At 37.5% G+C, this 18,674-nt stretch overlaps 1 protein-coding gene and 1 long non-coding RNA gene across 13 annotated transcripts in view; one reads left to right on the top strand and one right to left on the bottom strand.

The window, feature by feature from the left end:
- Nucleotides 1–18,674, bottom strand: part of TNRC6B (trinucleotide repeat containing adaptor 6B) — a 138,046-nt gene that overhangs the window by 50,970 nt on the left and 68,402 nt on the right. For 9 of the 12 annotated variants that reach the window (XM_041481398.1, XM_041481396.1, XM_041481387.1 and 6 more), the window contains one exon: nt 3,662–3,749. In XM_041481398.1, the coding sequence (XP_041337332.1) occupies nt 3,662–3,749 (88 nt within the window). Of the gene's footprint in view, nt 1–3,661; nt 3,750–7,182; nt 7,300–9,696; nt 9,801–18,674 lie in introns of those variants that run through there. The other 3 variants (XM_041481397.1, XM_041481392.1, XM_041481399.1) reach the window with 3 other exon arrangements.
- Nucleotides 7,761–13,798, top strand: LOC121361068. The gene is made up of 3 exons (XR_005956296.1): nt 7,761–8,483; nt 11,209–11,281; nt 13,586–13,798. It is a non-coding gene; the product is annotated as an uncharacterized LOC121361068 (long non-coding RNA).

Here is an 18,674-nt window from a genome sequence, read left to right as displayed (position 1 = left end):
ATAGTATTCCTAGTTATATATACACATATATATCCAAGGTTTTCAAAAGTACTACAACTGCTGCAATAACTCTGCCTGATGCAAAAGACCCTGGCAGAAACAATCACACTTCACTCATGATTTTAAGTACTCAATCCTCCTCCTCCTCATCCCAAACATGGGCTTCCAAAGCACAAATAAACATGTGCCACAGCATTACAGCTCTCAGATTCTGGAGATGAGGTATTTCAGTTAAAGTGTAACAAAGCCTTCCTTCTGTTGAGAGTATCCTTACAGTAGACTGTTGGGGCCTGAAGTAACCACAGCAATCTGTCTCTCTGCCATCTTCCCATTTCACCTTTCCTAGAACATCTCTCCCAAGGAGAAGTAACTAAACCTTACTGGATTAATTTCCACACTTACAAGAGTATCAGCAACACCTATAAAATAAATCTACTGAAAGCAACAAGAAGTCAATGACTGAAATGAGCATTCACGCTGGCTCATATTCACTCAATATGAGTTTGTGTTTGTATCTGTATCCTACATTGTTTCAGCATAGCAGATTTCAAGCTACAGCAGTAACAAACACATCACTGGTATATTCTCTGGAATAGTGTGTATTGTAGCATTTTTTGAACCTGTCTATCATGAGTTCCACTACACAATAAGGAAAAAAACCCTAAAGATCATCATGTGTCAGGTTCTATGACACCTATTCTTAAAAGAAATTGCTGAACTAGTCCATATTTCTGGAAAGCACACAGCAACAGTATAGAATAATGAAAGCACAAGTAAAAAAAACAGTTTATTGTTGAAACTAACCAAGCCAGAACTCCTTTGTATGGTAAAGAATAAAAAGACAAAATGCACTAAATTGCTATGGCATTGTTTACTTTGGAAAGATGAAAACTGCAATATGCAAAGTGGAACATTCACTATAACACCAAATCTTAAGCATTGTAACCTCAGAGACATACACTATCCCAAAGCCTCAAGGACAATAAAAATGTATCCGTACCAAAACCATGTGTGTACCAAGACACACATCAATTTTCAACTTCACCCATGAAAAATCCTGTATGCATCAAATTATATCATCCTCTGTAACAGTTAAAGATTCTGTTACATACTTAATTGACCCTGATGCTTGGCTATTAAAGGAAAAGGGGAAAAAATATTAATTAACACAATCTGGTAATGCTGATAAATTTACTGTAGTCAACAGTAAACACATTTAGTAAATTAGTAACTTGTCTACTTGGACAGAAAACATTTTATTGAATCCTTGAAAAATGCTACATGATAAACACAAATTGCTTCACACAAAAAAAAAACCCAAACAAGAAACCTTCTGCTATAATGTCTCTTTCTCCTAGTCAAAATGATCTGGCTTTGTGATTGCTTTTGTCTAGAATTCAAAAGCTGAAAAAAATGTGACAGTGTCTCATATTTACATCTGTCATCTTTCCGTGGGAAACCTGTGAGCATCAGTGGGGCAGGAGCAGCTACAGTGAATGGGCAACTGGAATAAATCTCAGTCTACTGATGAGCTACCAAACAGCACCCTGGACACCAACCACAGGTATATTTAAGCTGCGAACTTGCTTGTATAACTTCCCTTAAAGTGATTTTTTAAAAAAAATTATTTTTAAAGTTTCAGATGATCCAGACAGAACAATTGTTTCATGTTAAACAAACTTAGTTTGAAGATAGCACCCTGAAATCATTGCTGCTTATTTGGTGAACACCTCCATAGCCAGTAAGAATAAACACACACATTTACATTTTGTCCATTTGGTTGCCCGCTTTGCTATTCTTAGCTATCTCCAGCTATTACTGTCAAGTTTTTCTTCTAGGAGATTAAATTACTGAGTCTTTACCCTTCCTGAGAGTGTGGCAGAGTATGTACTGAACAACTTACTAGGTGAGAGACCACACAGGAAAGCTGGCAAATCTCTTTTGTATTCAAAGCACCAATTCCTCAGTAAACACAGCACTGTTATCAAGATGATCAGTACGGCCTTTTCAAGTTTCCCTTTTATCACTGAATATCAGCACATAATCCTCAAGTCTCTACTCTTTATTCATAAGGATCTGCTCTTTCTGCTTTCTACATATGTTTTTTGCACTTGAACATTAAACAGCACCAACACCGAGGTAAAAAGACACTGGAGAGATCTTATCTGTAGCAACTGCTCTTTTGCACTTTTATTTGGGGATGTATGAACTGGATGAAGACAACTGACACACATTTCTCCGCACCCAGTTTAAACTGACAGACGCAAATTGGTGAAACGCCAGATTAAAAAAGACCCTGGATAAGCCAAGATTTCACTGAAGTTGATGCTGTCTGTTCTTAGCAGAAACCCACAGAATGTAAGAGTGAACACTGTGATCTTTCATTACCTGATCGGTTACTGAAGCAACTGAAAAACAGAGTACTGAAAGAAAGTAAAGCCTTTTGCTCTCAGTTTCACATAATCATTGACACTGGAAGGAACAGCCTCTGGAAATCTAATCCACAGTTCCCACACCTGTCCTCCACCTGGCCCGAGGAGGCTTCTCAATTTCAAAACAAAATCATCAAAACTGGATTGCACAGGACCACGTGAAACACAGTTTTGAGCATTTAAAGATAGAAGCACCACAACCCCTCTGGGAAGCCTGTTCCAGTGGTTGCCCAGCCACATACACACACAGAAAATGAGTCTTTTTTACAATTAGGCAGACTTTCAATATGTACATAAAGCTTTATGCTTTGCCACTGGGCACCGTGGAGAAGAGTCTGCCTCCATCTTTTACTCCCTTCCACAAAGTATTGATATACATTGATGAGATCCCCCAAGCCTCCTCTCCTCCAGGAGGAACAGTCATAACACTCCCAGGCTCTTCTCATTTGTCAGATCCTCCAGTCCCTTAATCATCTTAAAGGCATTTTGCTGGACTTGCTCCAGGGTGGTTGCACATATCTTATACTGGGAAGCCCAGAAAGGATTTTACCAGTAAAAAGCATGGATAATGCCCTAAGAGACTGAAGCTTGTATGTCAAGTTAATTCCTAAAACAACCTGCCAGATGTTTTTTTTGCAAAATACAGACCTTCTAGTACACCAAGTTTCAAACTTGTTTTCTTAGCAGAACCATTTTTTGGTGACTTACAAATTCTCCACAACTCAGACTTGAACTGGCAGACTTCAGCAAAAGTGCTATTAACTACAGAAAATGTAAAATGCAAGTAATACTTAGCAAAAAACATAATCTTCAGTAGTAAGTATTTCATATAAACTTCCTTAAGGATTAAAAAAGAAAAAAAGGATCTTCCTGCTCTAATAAATATTTACTCAATTTTACTGCAAGAATTGCAAAAGCTCATCAGTATTTCAATCCACAAACACCTCAAACAGGTAGCAGTTGTGTAGAGAGGGATCCAAAGAAGCCATATTAAGTAACTTAAATACTTTGTATAAAAAAAAAAAAAAAACTTTTATTTTACATAGCACTCTAAGGAGAAGAAATAGCCAAGTTAAACACTTCAGTTCCAGGAAAATGATGCAAAAAAAGTGTCTTTAAAGAAGCACCAATTTTTAAGTTCAAATACAAACAATTTAACACCGTTACTTATTACCACCAATACTATTTATGCTTCAGCTGGACAGAAGAATTCAAATATCAAAACCCACCTTCTGAGCAGAGTCCTTCTTTTTCTTATCCTCTTTCTTCCTTTTCTTGTCTTCCATTAACTGTTCTTCCCTTTCTTGCTCCTTCTCTCTGCCAAAACATGAAAAACAATGGTCTGAGTACAGTCGAGTTGTGTAAGAGCCTCACATATTATAAATCTCTTCCCAGCAAGAAAGACAGTCAAGTTATCAGATTCCTCTTATCATACTTCATTTCTATCTGAGGGTTTCCATCAAATTGTGATAAGAAAAGCACATTCCAGCTCAGTATGGCCACTATCATGCCACATGCTGCATAAAGGAAAATTCCTTTTTTTCAGATCAGGTCTGTTACGGCAGTTCCCTGCATAAATTAATCACACGTCTGATAACAGAAAATATCTTCAAGACATTTTAGCCAAAGTACTCCTATAATTGGGTCATGCTATTATTTAACCAAGAGTCTCATGAATCTTTTCATATGGTAAAAAAAAATAAAAAGGGAAGTTGTAATTTAATATAAGATAGTTTGGTCTGATACAACATTTATCTTCACAAGGGGAAGAGATTATTCTACTGCCTGTAGCTATGTCACTTGTAAGAGACTAGAAGTGTCACATCAAATCAAACCTATCATTTATTATACAAATCTCTAATTTAATTTCTAGGCTATTATATCCACCCACAGAATTTTTGTGATGAAACTTGTAATATAAATTACTTTCCAGGGAATCTATTTTTTCCCACAAGAACATTCTTTAAAAAAAAGGGAAAAAAAAATACATGCAGCTGCTATTGTTGTCAAGCCATCATCTTGTTGCTATGCTCTGTATTAAATATGAAAATACCATGGAATAGTTAATTTGCTGCATACATACTATTGGCTGAGGTGTTTCTATGGTGAATCACATTTTTGTTAACCAGTTCTCTTCACCTCCTTATAAAGAAATTTAAGGCCAAGTTTCCAGCTTACTTAATTGCTTTTTATAGGGAAAGATTAAGACAAAGATCATTAATGTAAAAAGATGATTTGACAGATGAGAAGTAGGATCCAGAGACTCTACAAATGGGAACCAACTAACAACTATAATCCACATTCTTTAAGAAGAAAATTTTATAAAAACCAGAACAGTATTAAAAATAAAACCAGAGTTTATAAGAGTACTGAACAATTTCTTGTATTCATACCTAAATCAAAGGACTTTTTTGACCACAGTTTAAAAAAGAGTTGAGCAGGTTTTGTTGTCAGGTAGTACACACTTTTCCTTGAATTGCATCTATACAGTAAAGGTAAAAGAAATAACCTTATTTTCATTTTCACCAAATACTCCAAAGCCAGAGTGCAAAGAGATATTTACACAACTGATTGCTACAAAAATATTTTGAGACATGTATTAATAGCTTCCTGATTGAGGACTTCCAAGAACTCTCTAAACGACAAAGGTGCTATAGAGAGTAATAAATGTCTGCCTGGTTTCCTGAAGCTGGGCTCCCCTGCTTCATGGATGGATAAAATTGATAAGGGCAAGATGAGTCCTTAGTAACAACATCCTGAAGTTACCACCAAGTGCAATTACTACACTTTCTTCAGTGAAACACTGGGGAGCTTGGTGTACTTTGCATTGCCTGTCATACCATTGAGACAGACTTTTTCATTTTCTTTAAGCCATAGATTGTGAGCAAGATGGAAAAGCCCACCTGTGACACCCTCATCATTCAAAGTTGCTATAACTTCAAATTACGTTTACTACTTTTATCTTGTCAAGATATGTATGCCTTTTGGGCTGCAGTGAAAGTTACAACTACACTATTCCAAAAAACTTTCTTGCAGCAGGCAAATGTTTAAAAAGTTTAAAAGTAGATGTCTCAAAAGAGCTGCTGAAAAATGGTAGGATCAAAATACAAAATGACTTCCATTAACTGCTTGGCACACTGGCAGCTTCCTACTTAAAAGCACTATCCTTACTTTTGTAAGCAGATGAGAAGGGAATAGAAAAGAGAAAAGAACCACATTCACAATCACAGCTGAAACTATGGCCTACAGTGACATGCAGCCCTAAAAGGATTCCAGGACAAAAGATCCATAGCCTGAAAGTAATCACCTAGTTATGGTCTGCCTTTGTGATAAATTTAGGACACGGAGATTGCTATTGCTGCTGCCTTGTTTTTTGATCTATGTGGACTAAGGCTGCAGAGAAGCCCTTTTGTTTTGCATGACAACCTCCCCTTCTGCTCTTTTAGTACAGATTTCATATTCCATTGGGTGCATCCTCAACAAGCACAATACAGCAGCAACCAACACTTGGTTTGCTTCATTTACCAAAACTTTATTTAGGCTTCAGTTCATGTAAGCTCTGCTAAGGTGGAAGGGATCTATCTGAACACTTGGGCTACATCACACGTACAAGACCACGGAGCTCATGACAAAGCGCTGAACGAAACCTCACAAACACGTCAGAGGTACAAAGTTACACTTTCCAAATGACAGAGCAAGAACAGATGCTACAGACACACTAACAATGTACAACCACGGTGAAAGTTCACTGAACTAAAAGGGTAAGTATCTTATTGTTACTCTGGGTATCACAAGTGCTGTCTTACCAATACCATTCTTCAATGCATTTCACTAACATTTGTTTTATGATCAATGATTTTCCTCTTCAGCTGGATGCAAGATGCTTGTTGAATACAAGTTTAACTTGCAGTGTTAAATGTTCTGAGAAATTCAACATCAACAAAGCTTTCAATCACCTCCTCGATTTATTCCAGAGATAATGCTGTCCATTAGCATCTCATTAGCCAAAAGACAGAGTTCTTCCTGGCCTGTTGAAAACACAGGGGTCCATCATGTGCTTTCCAGTAAACAGCTGCTCACACTGAGGAGATCAACAGGGGGAGAAAACCCATCGACTCCAAGCAGAGTGAATTTAGAGTAATACAATGGGGTGTGGTTCCGGGTTTTGTTATGAGCACACTGTAATGGGAACACGGACACACCACAACCCTGAAGAGGAAATCTGCTAAATAACAATCAGCAGCCAGCTTTTTAATCTAGGTTGGCTTTTTTTTTTTTTTCTCCAAGAAAGCATGTGTTGATCTAAAAATATTACCTAATTGCACTTTAAGATCTCCCACAAAAATCTTAGAATCAACATCACTGAAAAGTATTTAAAAAGCATATTACAGATTTCAATTTCAAGTATTTAAAGTAAGGCATATTAACAGTTTATAAATTATGACAAACTGTAAATTGTAATCCAGAATGTTATCTTCATTCCAAAAAAACTCAAATCCAAATAAACCCAGTACCTATGATGCATTACACGTTATGTATGTTCTTAAAACAACCTCTTCTGATTAAGTCAAAAGAAATTATTTTAGAGAAAAGAATTTTTTTACACTAGTTAACTAGAGATAACTAGCATAACTAGCATAACTGAAAACAGTTATGAAGTCCATGTTATTAAAACATCCATTTCAGGGAAAAAAAAAAAAAAAGCAAAGCCAGACATTCAAGAAATGTGTTCTCCCTCAAAACAATTTACCTGTTTTGGAAATTGTTTATTTCCTGTAAAATTCTAATACTAATTTTTCCAGAAAATTCTATTTCATAGAGTTCTTCTGACAACATTATGGGCTTGAGGCACAGGTAGAGGACAGGAGTTGCCTTCAAAGCTCTTGCTGTCACGAACTGAACTGCGAGATGAGACGACGTGCAATATATTGCACACTATCTGCTGCCAACACACTTGGATAGGCAGAGATAAAGCGTCACACAGGATTAGTCTACACAAACCCCATAATCCTGGAAGGTCACCCTCAAACTAAAACTGCACAAAAAAGTAAGTGAAATGTAAGAAATGAAAATTCCTAGAATGGCATTTAGTGCATGCAACTCCCAGTTCCTTTCGCAACACCACAGGACAATGGTGTGAGAGTTTGGAAGTTCCTCCCAGGTGAAGATGTGCACTACCAGTACTGCGAGTCCTCTTCCCTCCTCCTGAGCTCACACTTCACCTCATTTCAGTACAGTCAACTGAGGCACTGGCACTGTGCCAGTGTCAACCCATGACATTGAGTTAGCTACACTATGACACAGGAGTGGAAGTAAACTTCTATAGGTGCACCCTGTTCTCTGTGTTGTGATAAACGTAGGGCAATTTACAAACCTGCTTCCGAACTGTGAGACAACTTGTGCATCTTCTTGCAGAACACTGGGCTTCTGAAACCACACCTGCAGGACCAGAAGCATTTTTCTATCTATATAGCTGCCACATTACCTGAACAACTGCTAAATCTTCCCTCAAGCCAGCAGCCACAACTAGCCAGAGCTAAAGGCCTTCACCATATGCAGAAAATTATTTGCATGCACTGACCACTGTCACTTAGAAGCAAAGCCTGAGCTATTAATAATTCTTTCTTACAGACAAGCCTCTAGTGATCCAAAATATCAGACCACAAATATATTTCAAGTCTTTTGGAAACAGACAGAAAGAACTCAAAAACTGATTAAACCAGAAATTTATCCAACAGTGAGGTATCCAATATTGGTCAAGAACTGAAGCACAAGCATTACAAGTGAACTCTAACTACAAGCACCTAACTTCTCAACATTGCTGAAAGTTTTCTCGGTATTGTGGTAAGTTACACAGCCTGAATACCAGCAGAATTAGGCATCACAGACTGGTGTCCCAAATGTGTTGAAAAACATCTTTTAACAAGCTCAAGTCCAGGCACAACTTCCAAGATACAAGCTCTCCTCAATCGATACAGGGACAAAATCTCTTACAGCAAAGTAAAATGTCTTCAACAGTGCTATTTCACAAACACCCTGCTGCTGCCACTGGTAAGTGGTTTTCATTTTCTTCCACTTGATTTCTCTTCATCAAGCTCTGTCTTTGACCTTCACCTGTTTGGACTTTCTCTGGAACTTAGCTGAGTGTATGGGAAGCAAATTCAACTCACAGTAATGCATTAAAAATCATAAGATGATTAGAACTAAGGGTCATAAGCAATGAAGAAAAGGCATACTACCAACTCCCAAGTGAGTTCTCTGAGGTGCAAGCCCTTTTTGCTGCAGCAATGAACACTGGCAGTCTACAGCTTGAAATGCTCAAGATGGATGAGCTTTTAAATCATACAAGGAAGCTGGATGTCAGAGACTAAAAATTAAGCAAAATTAAATGCACCACAACTGGAGCATAGAAATACTTACAATTTTACTTCACTTTCATTTAACATATCCGACTTAACAGGCACGCTCCATTATTTCAGCAGCATAAGAAGAGTGTGGCATGTACAAACATGCAAGTGTGCTCCAGTGCATTTCAAGAGAACATCAAACAGAAGCAAGATGTAACACAGCAGGGAATAAATCCCAGGGCTGACAGACCCTACATTCCTAAAAGGTAAAATTACTTCCACTAGACTAAGCCATGTAAATAAAGAGTTATGATCTTGCTGATCAAAAGAGTCAAAATGGGATTAATACATTTTATTTTAAAAAAAAGTTAAAATACTCAACATCACAGCCTTCTTTTTTATTAGGCAATGCTTGCATGCATAGATTAGACAGCCATACAAAATATGCTTACATGGGAGATAGCCATTTCAAAATTCAGTCTTTAGCCCTAACCGTCAAAAATGGAATATGAAATTACTTTAGGCCAAGTGATTTCTGATGTTTATAAGGAAAAACAATTGAGCCTTCAGAACAGCATTCCTGAAGACCTAGAGTATAAAAAATTCAGAGAAGGGAAAAAAATATTTGTTTCTTTGAAGTGAGACAGAAATTCACAGCATCACTGAAGAACTGCAATACCAATTCAAGGGATAAACTGCAGCTCAAAACTGGCCACCTAGTAAAAGGATTAATGTCCACACTTTCTGAATATAAGTGAAATCATGATAGCAGAACTCAGCCCTTCAGAGTAGGAAATTAAGACTTTCATATTTGCAACATGTGTAAACAGTATATACACCACATGTAAGATAAAAGCCTGTCCTCTCTCTCTACCAGGGAAAGCTGTGGATTTTATACAAACACAACACATACTCACCATGTATTAAATAAAAAGACTTTTGAAAGGGCTTTTTAGAAGTGCTCTAAAGCAGCACTTTCAAAAGATTATTCCTCTTCAAGAGTAAGCTGCTTTTTCCTCTCTTTGGCCAAAAACCAAGACAGCGTCAGAGCAAGAGAGCTGCGTACTTTAAATAGCGCATGTGGCCCAAGCGATACGCCTTTATCGCAGCACAGCATCGGCAACTGGGCGCTGCTGGAGATAATCACCCACTTCACAACACCAGCCAAGTGACTTAGCTGAAAGCACACTTTTCTGAAGGAATGCTCCTTACCAACTGTTGTTACACTTGTTAACAGAGTCAAATTAATTCTTTGCGGTGTGTTCTATAGATAGAATTTTGTGGTATATCTATATACACCATTATCTATATCTTTGTGATGTATTCTATATATACTCTATACACCTATGCAGAATGACTTATAGAGAGACAGCAATTGAGCATAAAGGGCTCTTTACTTTAAAGAACTGGATGATATAAGCCCTAGAGTAAAACAACAAATGCTCACAGAAATTGAGGTTTTTTTCTCAGGTCTTCAGCAACTGAAGGGGGCAATTTCAGTTTTAAATGTCACCTGTTCATAAGAAAACCTTGAAATATGTTAAAAAAATAAAAATAATTTTTTTAAAAATTCTGTATTTCTTGCTTGCACTCCTTTAAGCAGAATTACTCTTCCCAGCTGTACAATTTCTATCTATTGATATATTAAAAAACTAGCTTCTAGATACAATCTAAAGCTCTTACATGTTAGCCAATTAATAAAAAGGAAATCTTTAAGAAAATGGAGAGCTATAGCCAAAATTCTACAATGCAAGAACTGAGTAAGTTCTCTCCCCTACTTCAGGCTTCAAACACTTTGGAGCTCTTGCAGATCTGTAATTATTATTTCATAGCATGCACAATCATGCACACCAAAGACACAGGTGAAGTGTGTTTAGACAACTGTGAAATGTGGTAAAATTAGTCCAAGAGTGGCAAAACATGAGGTCAGAAATGTGCCTGGAATTAAGATCTCCTGTAATGTATCCTATCAGGACACCCCTTTGGCAAGACACAGTTCCATTCAGGACTTTCAGGTTTTATGTGATTATCAAAAAGCCTTTCTTTCCTCTAAAAACTACTCACATGTGTAGAAAGCTGCATTATCTGCAAGTGCTCGCCACAAAAAATACCTGTGTCATTCTGACAGCCACAAGAAACACCATGGGCTAGTAAAAGGGTAACAGCTACCAGAATAAAAAAGAAAGAACCTGTGCCTACTACAGAGACACAAGTCAGTTATTTCAGAGAGAAGCTGGCAATCCTCAAGATCAGTGTCTTCCCTCTATGAGAGCCAGAACTGGACATACTATGTTAAAGATGGACTTTAAAGTGTTGAATCCCTTCTCCTGATCCACTGGCTATATCCTTGCTAATACAGCACAGCACACGGCTGGCTTCTTAACAGCAAGGACACCGTGCTGACTCATATTCTACTTTTTTTTCCTCAGGACCTTCAGGTGCTGTTTCTGCAGAGCTACTGTCTAGTCAGTGGATGTCTAGCAGAGGGTTCTTCTGACACAGGTGTAGTACTTTTACAATTTTAACATTTACAATTGTTAAATTTCAAGAGGTTTGTCCAGCCCTTTTCTCCAGCCTACTGTGTTCCTCCTGAATAGCAACCTTAATCTCCAGAGGAGTCAACCACTCAGCCTCCTTTGAGATCACCTGCAAAGGTGCTGAGGGTTTGTTCCATCCCAACAGAGCACGTCATTAATACAGATGTTGAACACTACCAGCACCAGACTGCCCGGCTGCCAGTGCACTTTGCACTGCTGACCATAACCAGCTCCGTGTCAATGAAGCAATGCAGCTCTGCAATACTTCCTCAAAAAAATGCATTTGAGTAGAACAAAACCACAGTCCTGTACTTAGTGGTCCAGTGAGCAGGAAACTAATTACTGACACCTTCTCTGCAGAAGGACTGCAGCAGGTTGCTAAATGAGCTACCCTCCACTCCAGGTCTGTACCAGGACACCACTGCATTCAGCAGCCCAGATCAATTCCACAAGTGAAGCTCAAACCTCTACTGGCAGCTTTGCCAATGTCTTACTGGGGCTTTGAACAGGTTACAGACTGGGACACAAGTATTACTGCCACCTTAATAGTGCATTCTTGTAGGTGTGTATGAGAAGTGCTATTAAAAGAATACTTACCATTAATGTAACTGCAGTGAAAAAGGAAATGCTAACTTGTGACTACAGCTTAAATTTGATTTTAACAAAAGAACTCTGTACTTTCTTAGATTACAAACTTCTATCTTAAATGCCAAGAAAAGAATTATTTTTCAACACTAAAAAAAAGTCACAGGAAATTTATCTACTTCCCATGGTAAGGTAACTACGCCACAGTGCACACAACAATTATGACACTTGTTTTAATGTCAGAATGTGACATTTCAGAAAAAAATACTGAATAAGTATAACACAGTTTAATCAAATTAAGCATTTTCCACCAGAGCATCATTTGTGGCACCAGCAGAGGCTGCACACACAGTAAAAAAACTGGATTATACAGATTCTTTAACAAGTAGTTATATTTATTTTAAACTCTGACATTGATATATATTTGTGTTTCTCAGTCAAAAAGAACCCAGGACCTAAAAACCATCCTGATAAAGATCCAGACTATCCACAGATACAGGACAGAACCTTAGGGGAAGGTGAAAACAAAGAAAACATCAGACATTATTATTACAGTGTTACTTGCTACACATTTTAACACACTTGAAAATACTGGAGGCTTTCTTAACGTTCATGATACGGCACTTCAGATCAAGAAAAAAATTAAAATATAAATATCAGTAAAGCAGTTTCTATTGAGTGGCTGTTAAATCACTGGGAAAAAAATCCCTCACCAAACCAAGCCCAGACACAGTCATACTGCTTACAGGCAGCTTCTACTGAATGGTGAAATGCTTGAATTCTACCTGCAGGGGGATATTATAAGGATACCCTCGCAGCTGCATAGTGGTATAATTTACATTTCATTTTGGAAGGGATCTGATTGTTTACTTTTATTCAGTTTCCAAAGAAACACTCTAAATTTATATGCTATAAAAACCAAAACACTTTATGCAAGTTAACAGTCTGACAAGCACATTACATACCTCCAGATCTGTGTAATATTATAAAATTTTCCACATGCAGTGCCTCAGGGCACTGTAGTAATGAAAATAACATTTATCAAACTGTAAGTCATTATTTTAATTATACTAAATCAAAATACTAAAGGCAGAATGTATTTAATTTTATCAGTGTGAAGTTAAGAACAAGGCATTCCACACTAAGTTATTATTCATTGGCTGTAGGTCAAGGTGGAAGAACCAGCAAGTTAAGGTTGTTTTTAAATGTATTAGAAGTTCAAACAACTCTGTATAGCTTGCTCAGATTTTCTTGGCAAAGGTATTAAGGTTTGTATTTTCCACTCCATTAACCTGAGGCAATATTTATTTTTAACAGGTAAGAAAATTCATTCAGTTACTTGCTGAAAATATTCAGTTACAAGCTTTCAGGACTGTCACAATCAATATCAGGAAGTCTACGTTAAAGGCAGAAGGAAGTAACATATTTTGCTGGTCTGGAAAATGCTGTATAAATCTCACGAAGTTACTGTATCTTGAAACAAATCTACTTAAATATATGTTCAGCATATTCAGCTGAAGCCACACAGGTAAATTCTTGATATTCCATTACTACCAGGCATGCTCCATAAATTAAGGCTTATAACTAGGGTTATATAAAGCACAGGGGTTTTAATAACTGCTGTTCTTGAAGACCACAAACCATTGTTTATTCTCATAAGGGCAAACACTGTTCCTCTCCTTAGGCCAGCTGAGCTGAGAGCTGAAGCAGGACTACAGAGAAATAAAAAGCCCCCAGGAACAAGCTGTCCAGCCAGACTGCAATAAAGCAGGACAAAGATCCAGGTGCTTTCAATTTGAATCCATCGTACTGCACAAGCACAAACTGGCACTTACACTCAGCTACGCCTCACACTTCACTGGGCAAGCTGTTCACCTTGCTGAAGCACTTAATAAAAGTTTTGATGCCCCCTGTTCTAAACCACACCTATGTGTTTTGTGCAACAAGTAAAATGCAGATATAGCACCGTGTAGGAAATAAAAACTTAAACCCTGTATTTGCATCTGTGAAGCATAGCAAATAACTATTTAATGTTATTGTGCCTTACATAATTAGGTAAATGTCTAGCTGGCTCAGTCTTAAAACACATGTATACTTTTCAAAAGTTCCTCACTATCTTGTAATTTTTATGACAGTATGTAATCATAACCTTCCTCTGTCAGTTGAGGAAAAAACCTCACCAATGACTGAGATTTATATTATTATGTAATAGTCAAATACAAGATGCTGTAAGAGCTGACTATCAATCTTGACAATCACAAAGCTCAAATATAGACAATATTCAGTCTGAAGAACAAACTTGTTTACCAGCTGAGTACCACAGATTAGGGAGCTCTCAGAATGCAATAAAGATTATATGCAGTCCCTCACAGTGAAGCTGCAGTTAAGCACGGTGCATACTGAACCCAAATGAGAGAGATCTGTAACAGGCAAAATCCAGTCTGGTCTGTGAACAGGTAACACAAGCACAAGTTCTCATGTTGACTCTGAAATGCAACTGTTCCATCAACTCCCCTTCTCACCCTCTGCCCCCGTTAATGATCAATTTCCTTAAGAAATATCTGCTATGTTTAGCAGCTCAGTAAAGTTGTGTATGTTTGTCTACTTTTTACCTTTTTTTCCTTAGAATGGACTTGGGGGAGGGAAGGATGGTATCTAATAACACATGCTGCAAAACAGAGCTTTCCCAGGATATGTTACAAAACAAGACACTGCATGACCTGCTCAAGGTTACAGAATGACTCCATTGCTCACTCTGAATTCAAAACTGGTATCCTTCTGACTCCTCCTGCATTTTCACTAATAAAATAATTCCACTACTGAACACTTGCAGAGTTCCTTTCATCACAGGATGTCAAAGGCCTTTATAAATATTAATTAAGCATTGCAACAACACTAAGAAGTATGTAAAACTTAATTCTGCACATGAGTAAACCCAAGCAAAGAATAAATAACTATGTTCAAAGCCACAGGACAAGTCAGCAGTACGGAGAGAAATGGCCCTTGCCATTAAGGAACACTCCATTAGAAACAAGGACATAATTAATACCCCAAATGTGATGGGAAGAGCCCTTGATCACCAATACATTACTATAAAACCTGGTCACGTGCAATCCTGCAAAGACCACACTAAATTTCAGGCAGCATTCTCATCAAGACATTAACTCTGTCCTCCAAACACAGCGAACAGTTCTCATGAGATTTTAAAAAAAATCTGTGTTTTTTGTTTGGTAACTTTCTTTAGTGAAGATAAGTATGAATGTGATATTCTTTGGTAAATTAAAATTATCCAGTAATATCGAGCTCAGACACAATTCAAATATTAATTCAGACCTCACAACTGCAAGGAAGCTACTTAACATTCAGTCATGCACTCCAGTAATTAAAGATGCAAAATAGCTTTTTTTTTTTTTTTTAAGAACTCAATATCCATTCTCTAAAGAAAAAACCACAGGTCCAGAAGTAGTGGTTTTACAAACTGTAATGGAGTCATCACTTTAGTGAGTACTCAGTGATCTTACAACTTGAGATAACGCGTCCACATCTGACCTGCAACAAACATGACTCTTTTGCAGTCATTTTCTCTTTCCAATGACTGTAACTGCAGAAACCAACCCGTAACACTGATAGTTTTACTGTGAAAGCCAACCATAATAAAACATACTCAAGTTATTTGCCTCTATGTACTGCCACATTTGCAGACTTTAATGACAGAAGTGAAATTAATTGTTGTATTTCTTAAAATTGTTGTTAACCTACTGAAAAATCCCCAAGATGACCAGCTCTGAACTCCCGTAAAAAATTTACTTTAAATTCAGTTTAATTTTCATCACTCATTTTTCCCCTCAAAAAAAAAGAGAATCTGACATTAATGTCAGCAAAAAGTACTTTTGCTTTGGAGAAAGACAAAACAAGTTGTGCTAAAAAATATTTGCAGATTCACTTTGCAGTGAACTCTGTATGAGAAAAGGAGACTGTTGTTGCAATGTTGACAAAGAAGTTAAATGAAAAATTATGTAATGCAGATGTCACCCCAACAGCTCTTCAGGTTTTTCACAGGTCATTATTTTTTAAAATATTCTTAATAGTTCGACAACCAATTTTACTTTGCACCAAAATAACAAGATTCAGTGAAGGCTGACAAAGAGTTAGCTGGCCGAATGGAAAACAGGTTTCTGTTTTACGTAACAAAGTATGTTTTTCATTTGGCTACTGAATGAACACCTGGGCATTGTGTTTTGGATTTTTTCACCCTTTTGAAAGGACATAATCTGGCAGCAGAAACTTAAGTCTCTGGGCAATAAAGGTGTGTATCACCTTTATAACTTTATCTCAAGTTCTCCTATAGCACAAAACCAGACAGCAATTCAGTATTATCTTTGGTACACAGCCTTCATCACATAAAGCAATTTTTCCTACTCATTACATGGGACAACAGCTCCTTAACATAGTTTATGTTATCATTCAAGCATTATGCCTTCAACAGAGGACTGATGAAATTTAACAGCTTGGCTTCAACAAATGGTGATTCACCTCCACCAATTCTTCAAAAACCAACAGCCCAAAGTTGCTGAGTTTTCCTGAGTTAAACTGATCACCCAATCCTCAACAAAAAAGTCTTGAAGACTCTTAACAACTCACTGCCACATAGAAGTAGGACCAAGTTCAAGATCAAATACTGCTGAGATGTACCCCAGCATATCTGGAAACCAAGAGGGAGCAGCCTCTCAGTCTGCAGCTACAGAAGTTTTACTGACAGTGATAGTATCATGTGCCCTCCAGACAAACAGACATACTACAGACACAACCATTACACATGTAGCTCCCCATGTCTGGAAAAGCACAGATATGTGATCTTAGCCAGTACTCAGTGGAGTTTCATTACCTTCCCAAAGCTGCTGATACCTAGCTTTTATCTAGTAATGGATATCCCGTGCAAAACGTCTAATTGTGTTGCAGCATATTCTCAGACTTTTATGAGCCACTCTAAGTCATGGAGGACTGCATGTATACAAAGAAAGGAGTTACAACTATACTGTTACAGACCATGGTTGTAGTAAGGTCACTGAGATTCCACTGCAAACTAAATAAGGTCAGGATTCCCTGTGCCAATAGTAAAGAGATATAGTATTTACTGTATCAATAAATCACTCTATTTTATAAAGCTACTATTCAATATTTGTTGTCTATACGTAACCACAGGTGATAAAAAAGTAAAATGTGGGGAAACAACAATGTTAAATTGCAAGCCAGGTGTTTCAGAGTGGGGAAAAAAAAAAAGCTTAAATACATTTACCATTCTAGGTGTGTAATTAAAATACTGTTCTGTCATACATCAGCTCTGGCATGCATTTCAAGGTTTCTTTACAATATAAAAACGGATATAAACTTCCTCCTTCCCCGCTTTTGTATGAAGATTTAAACACTGATAAAAGTTACCTCGATAAATTAAATCACATAAACCATGTCCTTCAAATGGCTTTTAGAATCAGATGCACTGCACCATTCACAGGATGGAGCAATATTTGTGAGATGCACACGACACCGAAGTGAGTCATTCTGCTAATACATCATGCCCTCTTCTTGTTTGGGAGCTAGCACCCGCTGTTAAAAGGCTGACAGGCAGGGATCACATCTCATTAGATCCTCAATGAGGATGACAGACTGCACACCCTGCTCAAGAAACTAGGTAAATCACAAGGGAATTAAAGTCTTCTCTTTGCTGCATTGCTACAGGCCTTCTGAAGACCAAAGCATGAGACTTACTCCCAAAACATAAGTGAATAAATGGAAGGTGTGGCTCTTACTAAGAAATTTGATACACTCTCAAACACTGAAGAAAATTGAACTTCATTCTGCTGAGTTAGCTCAAAATAAAGAGATATGCTAGATTTGACATCTACTTCTAAAGCATCAAGATCTTGAGGGCACTGAAAAATGACTGTGTGTGATGCTTAGGTTATGTGGTAAGCACAGAGATTCTTTGCAGAGCCTAATGTGGAAGCATTTCATCCCCAGAGGCTGCTTCTCACCCTTCCTACTGCAATCAGCTGGCCCATCCTCTTCATTAGTAATTTTTCATTCAAAAATGAGATCAATAAATTATTCAAAACATCACAACTTAATACTCCATGTCATGACTCGTGCCTATTAAGATATAATCTGAAATTATTCATTGGCATGCAGAATGAAAACAAGAGAATTATAAAGAAACTGCACAGGAAACGGGAAAAATGAAGACAACACAGAAGTGGCAAGATGTGACTTGTTTTGAACTGTAAGAAACTAAAAATCCTTCCTTGTGAAGCTACTTGAACAGCCAAAAAATTCAAAGCCTTTCCAAACTCGCATCCTCATACAATCACTTGAGTTTTGAGGACAAAGATGTGATCATTTTGATCTGGCATTCTAAGAAAATGATTACCTGAGATCTCAGAATAGCATAAAGAACCAAATACCCTCACCAAGGCAGGCGGCATCTACAAATACCACCTGCACTCTCAATACCTATAACCTTATTTTTGTCTATCCTCAACTGCAAATTCATCACTCATATGCGATGCTGATCACTGTTCCCAGTTAACAGCACCACATCAAAGCTCTTCGTAATCTACAGGTTTGCTATTTGCACAGGATACTGTAAAGAACAGTGGAAAGGACACAGACAACCAAAACATAATGGTGAGTGTTAAGTGGCATTACTATACACTTCCCTAAATTTCAAATACTCAAAATTGCTGTTGTGCTTTCAAAGAACATCAGATTTGACATTA

The sequence above is a fragment of the Pyrgilauda ruficollis genome, unplaced genomic scaffold, assembly GCF_017590135.1.
Source record: "Pyrgilauda ruficollis isolate IOZ18807 unplaced genomic scaffold, ASM1759013v1 scaffold56, whole genome shotgun sequence".
Classification (NCBI taxonomy): domain Eukaryota; kingdom Metazoa; phylum Chordata; class Aves; order Passeriformes; family Passeridae; genus Pyrgilauda; species Pyrgilauda ruficollis.
The sequence above is the reverse complement of the archived record's forward strand: the minus strand, read 5'-3'. Positions and strand labels throughout refer to the sequence as shown.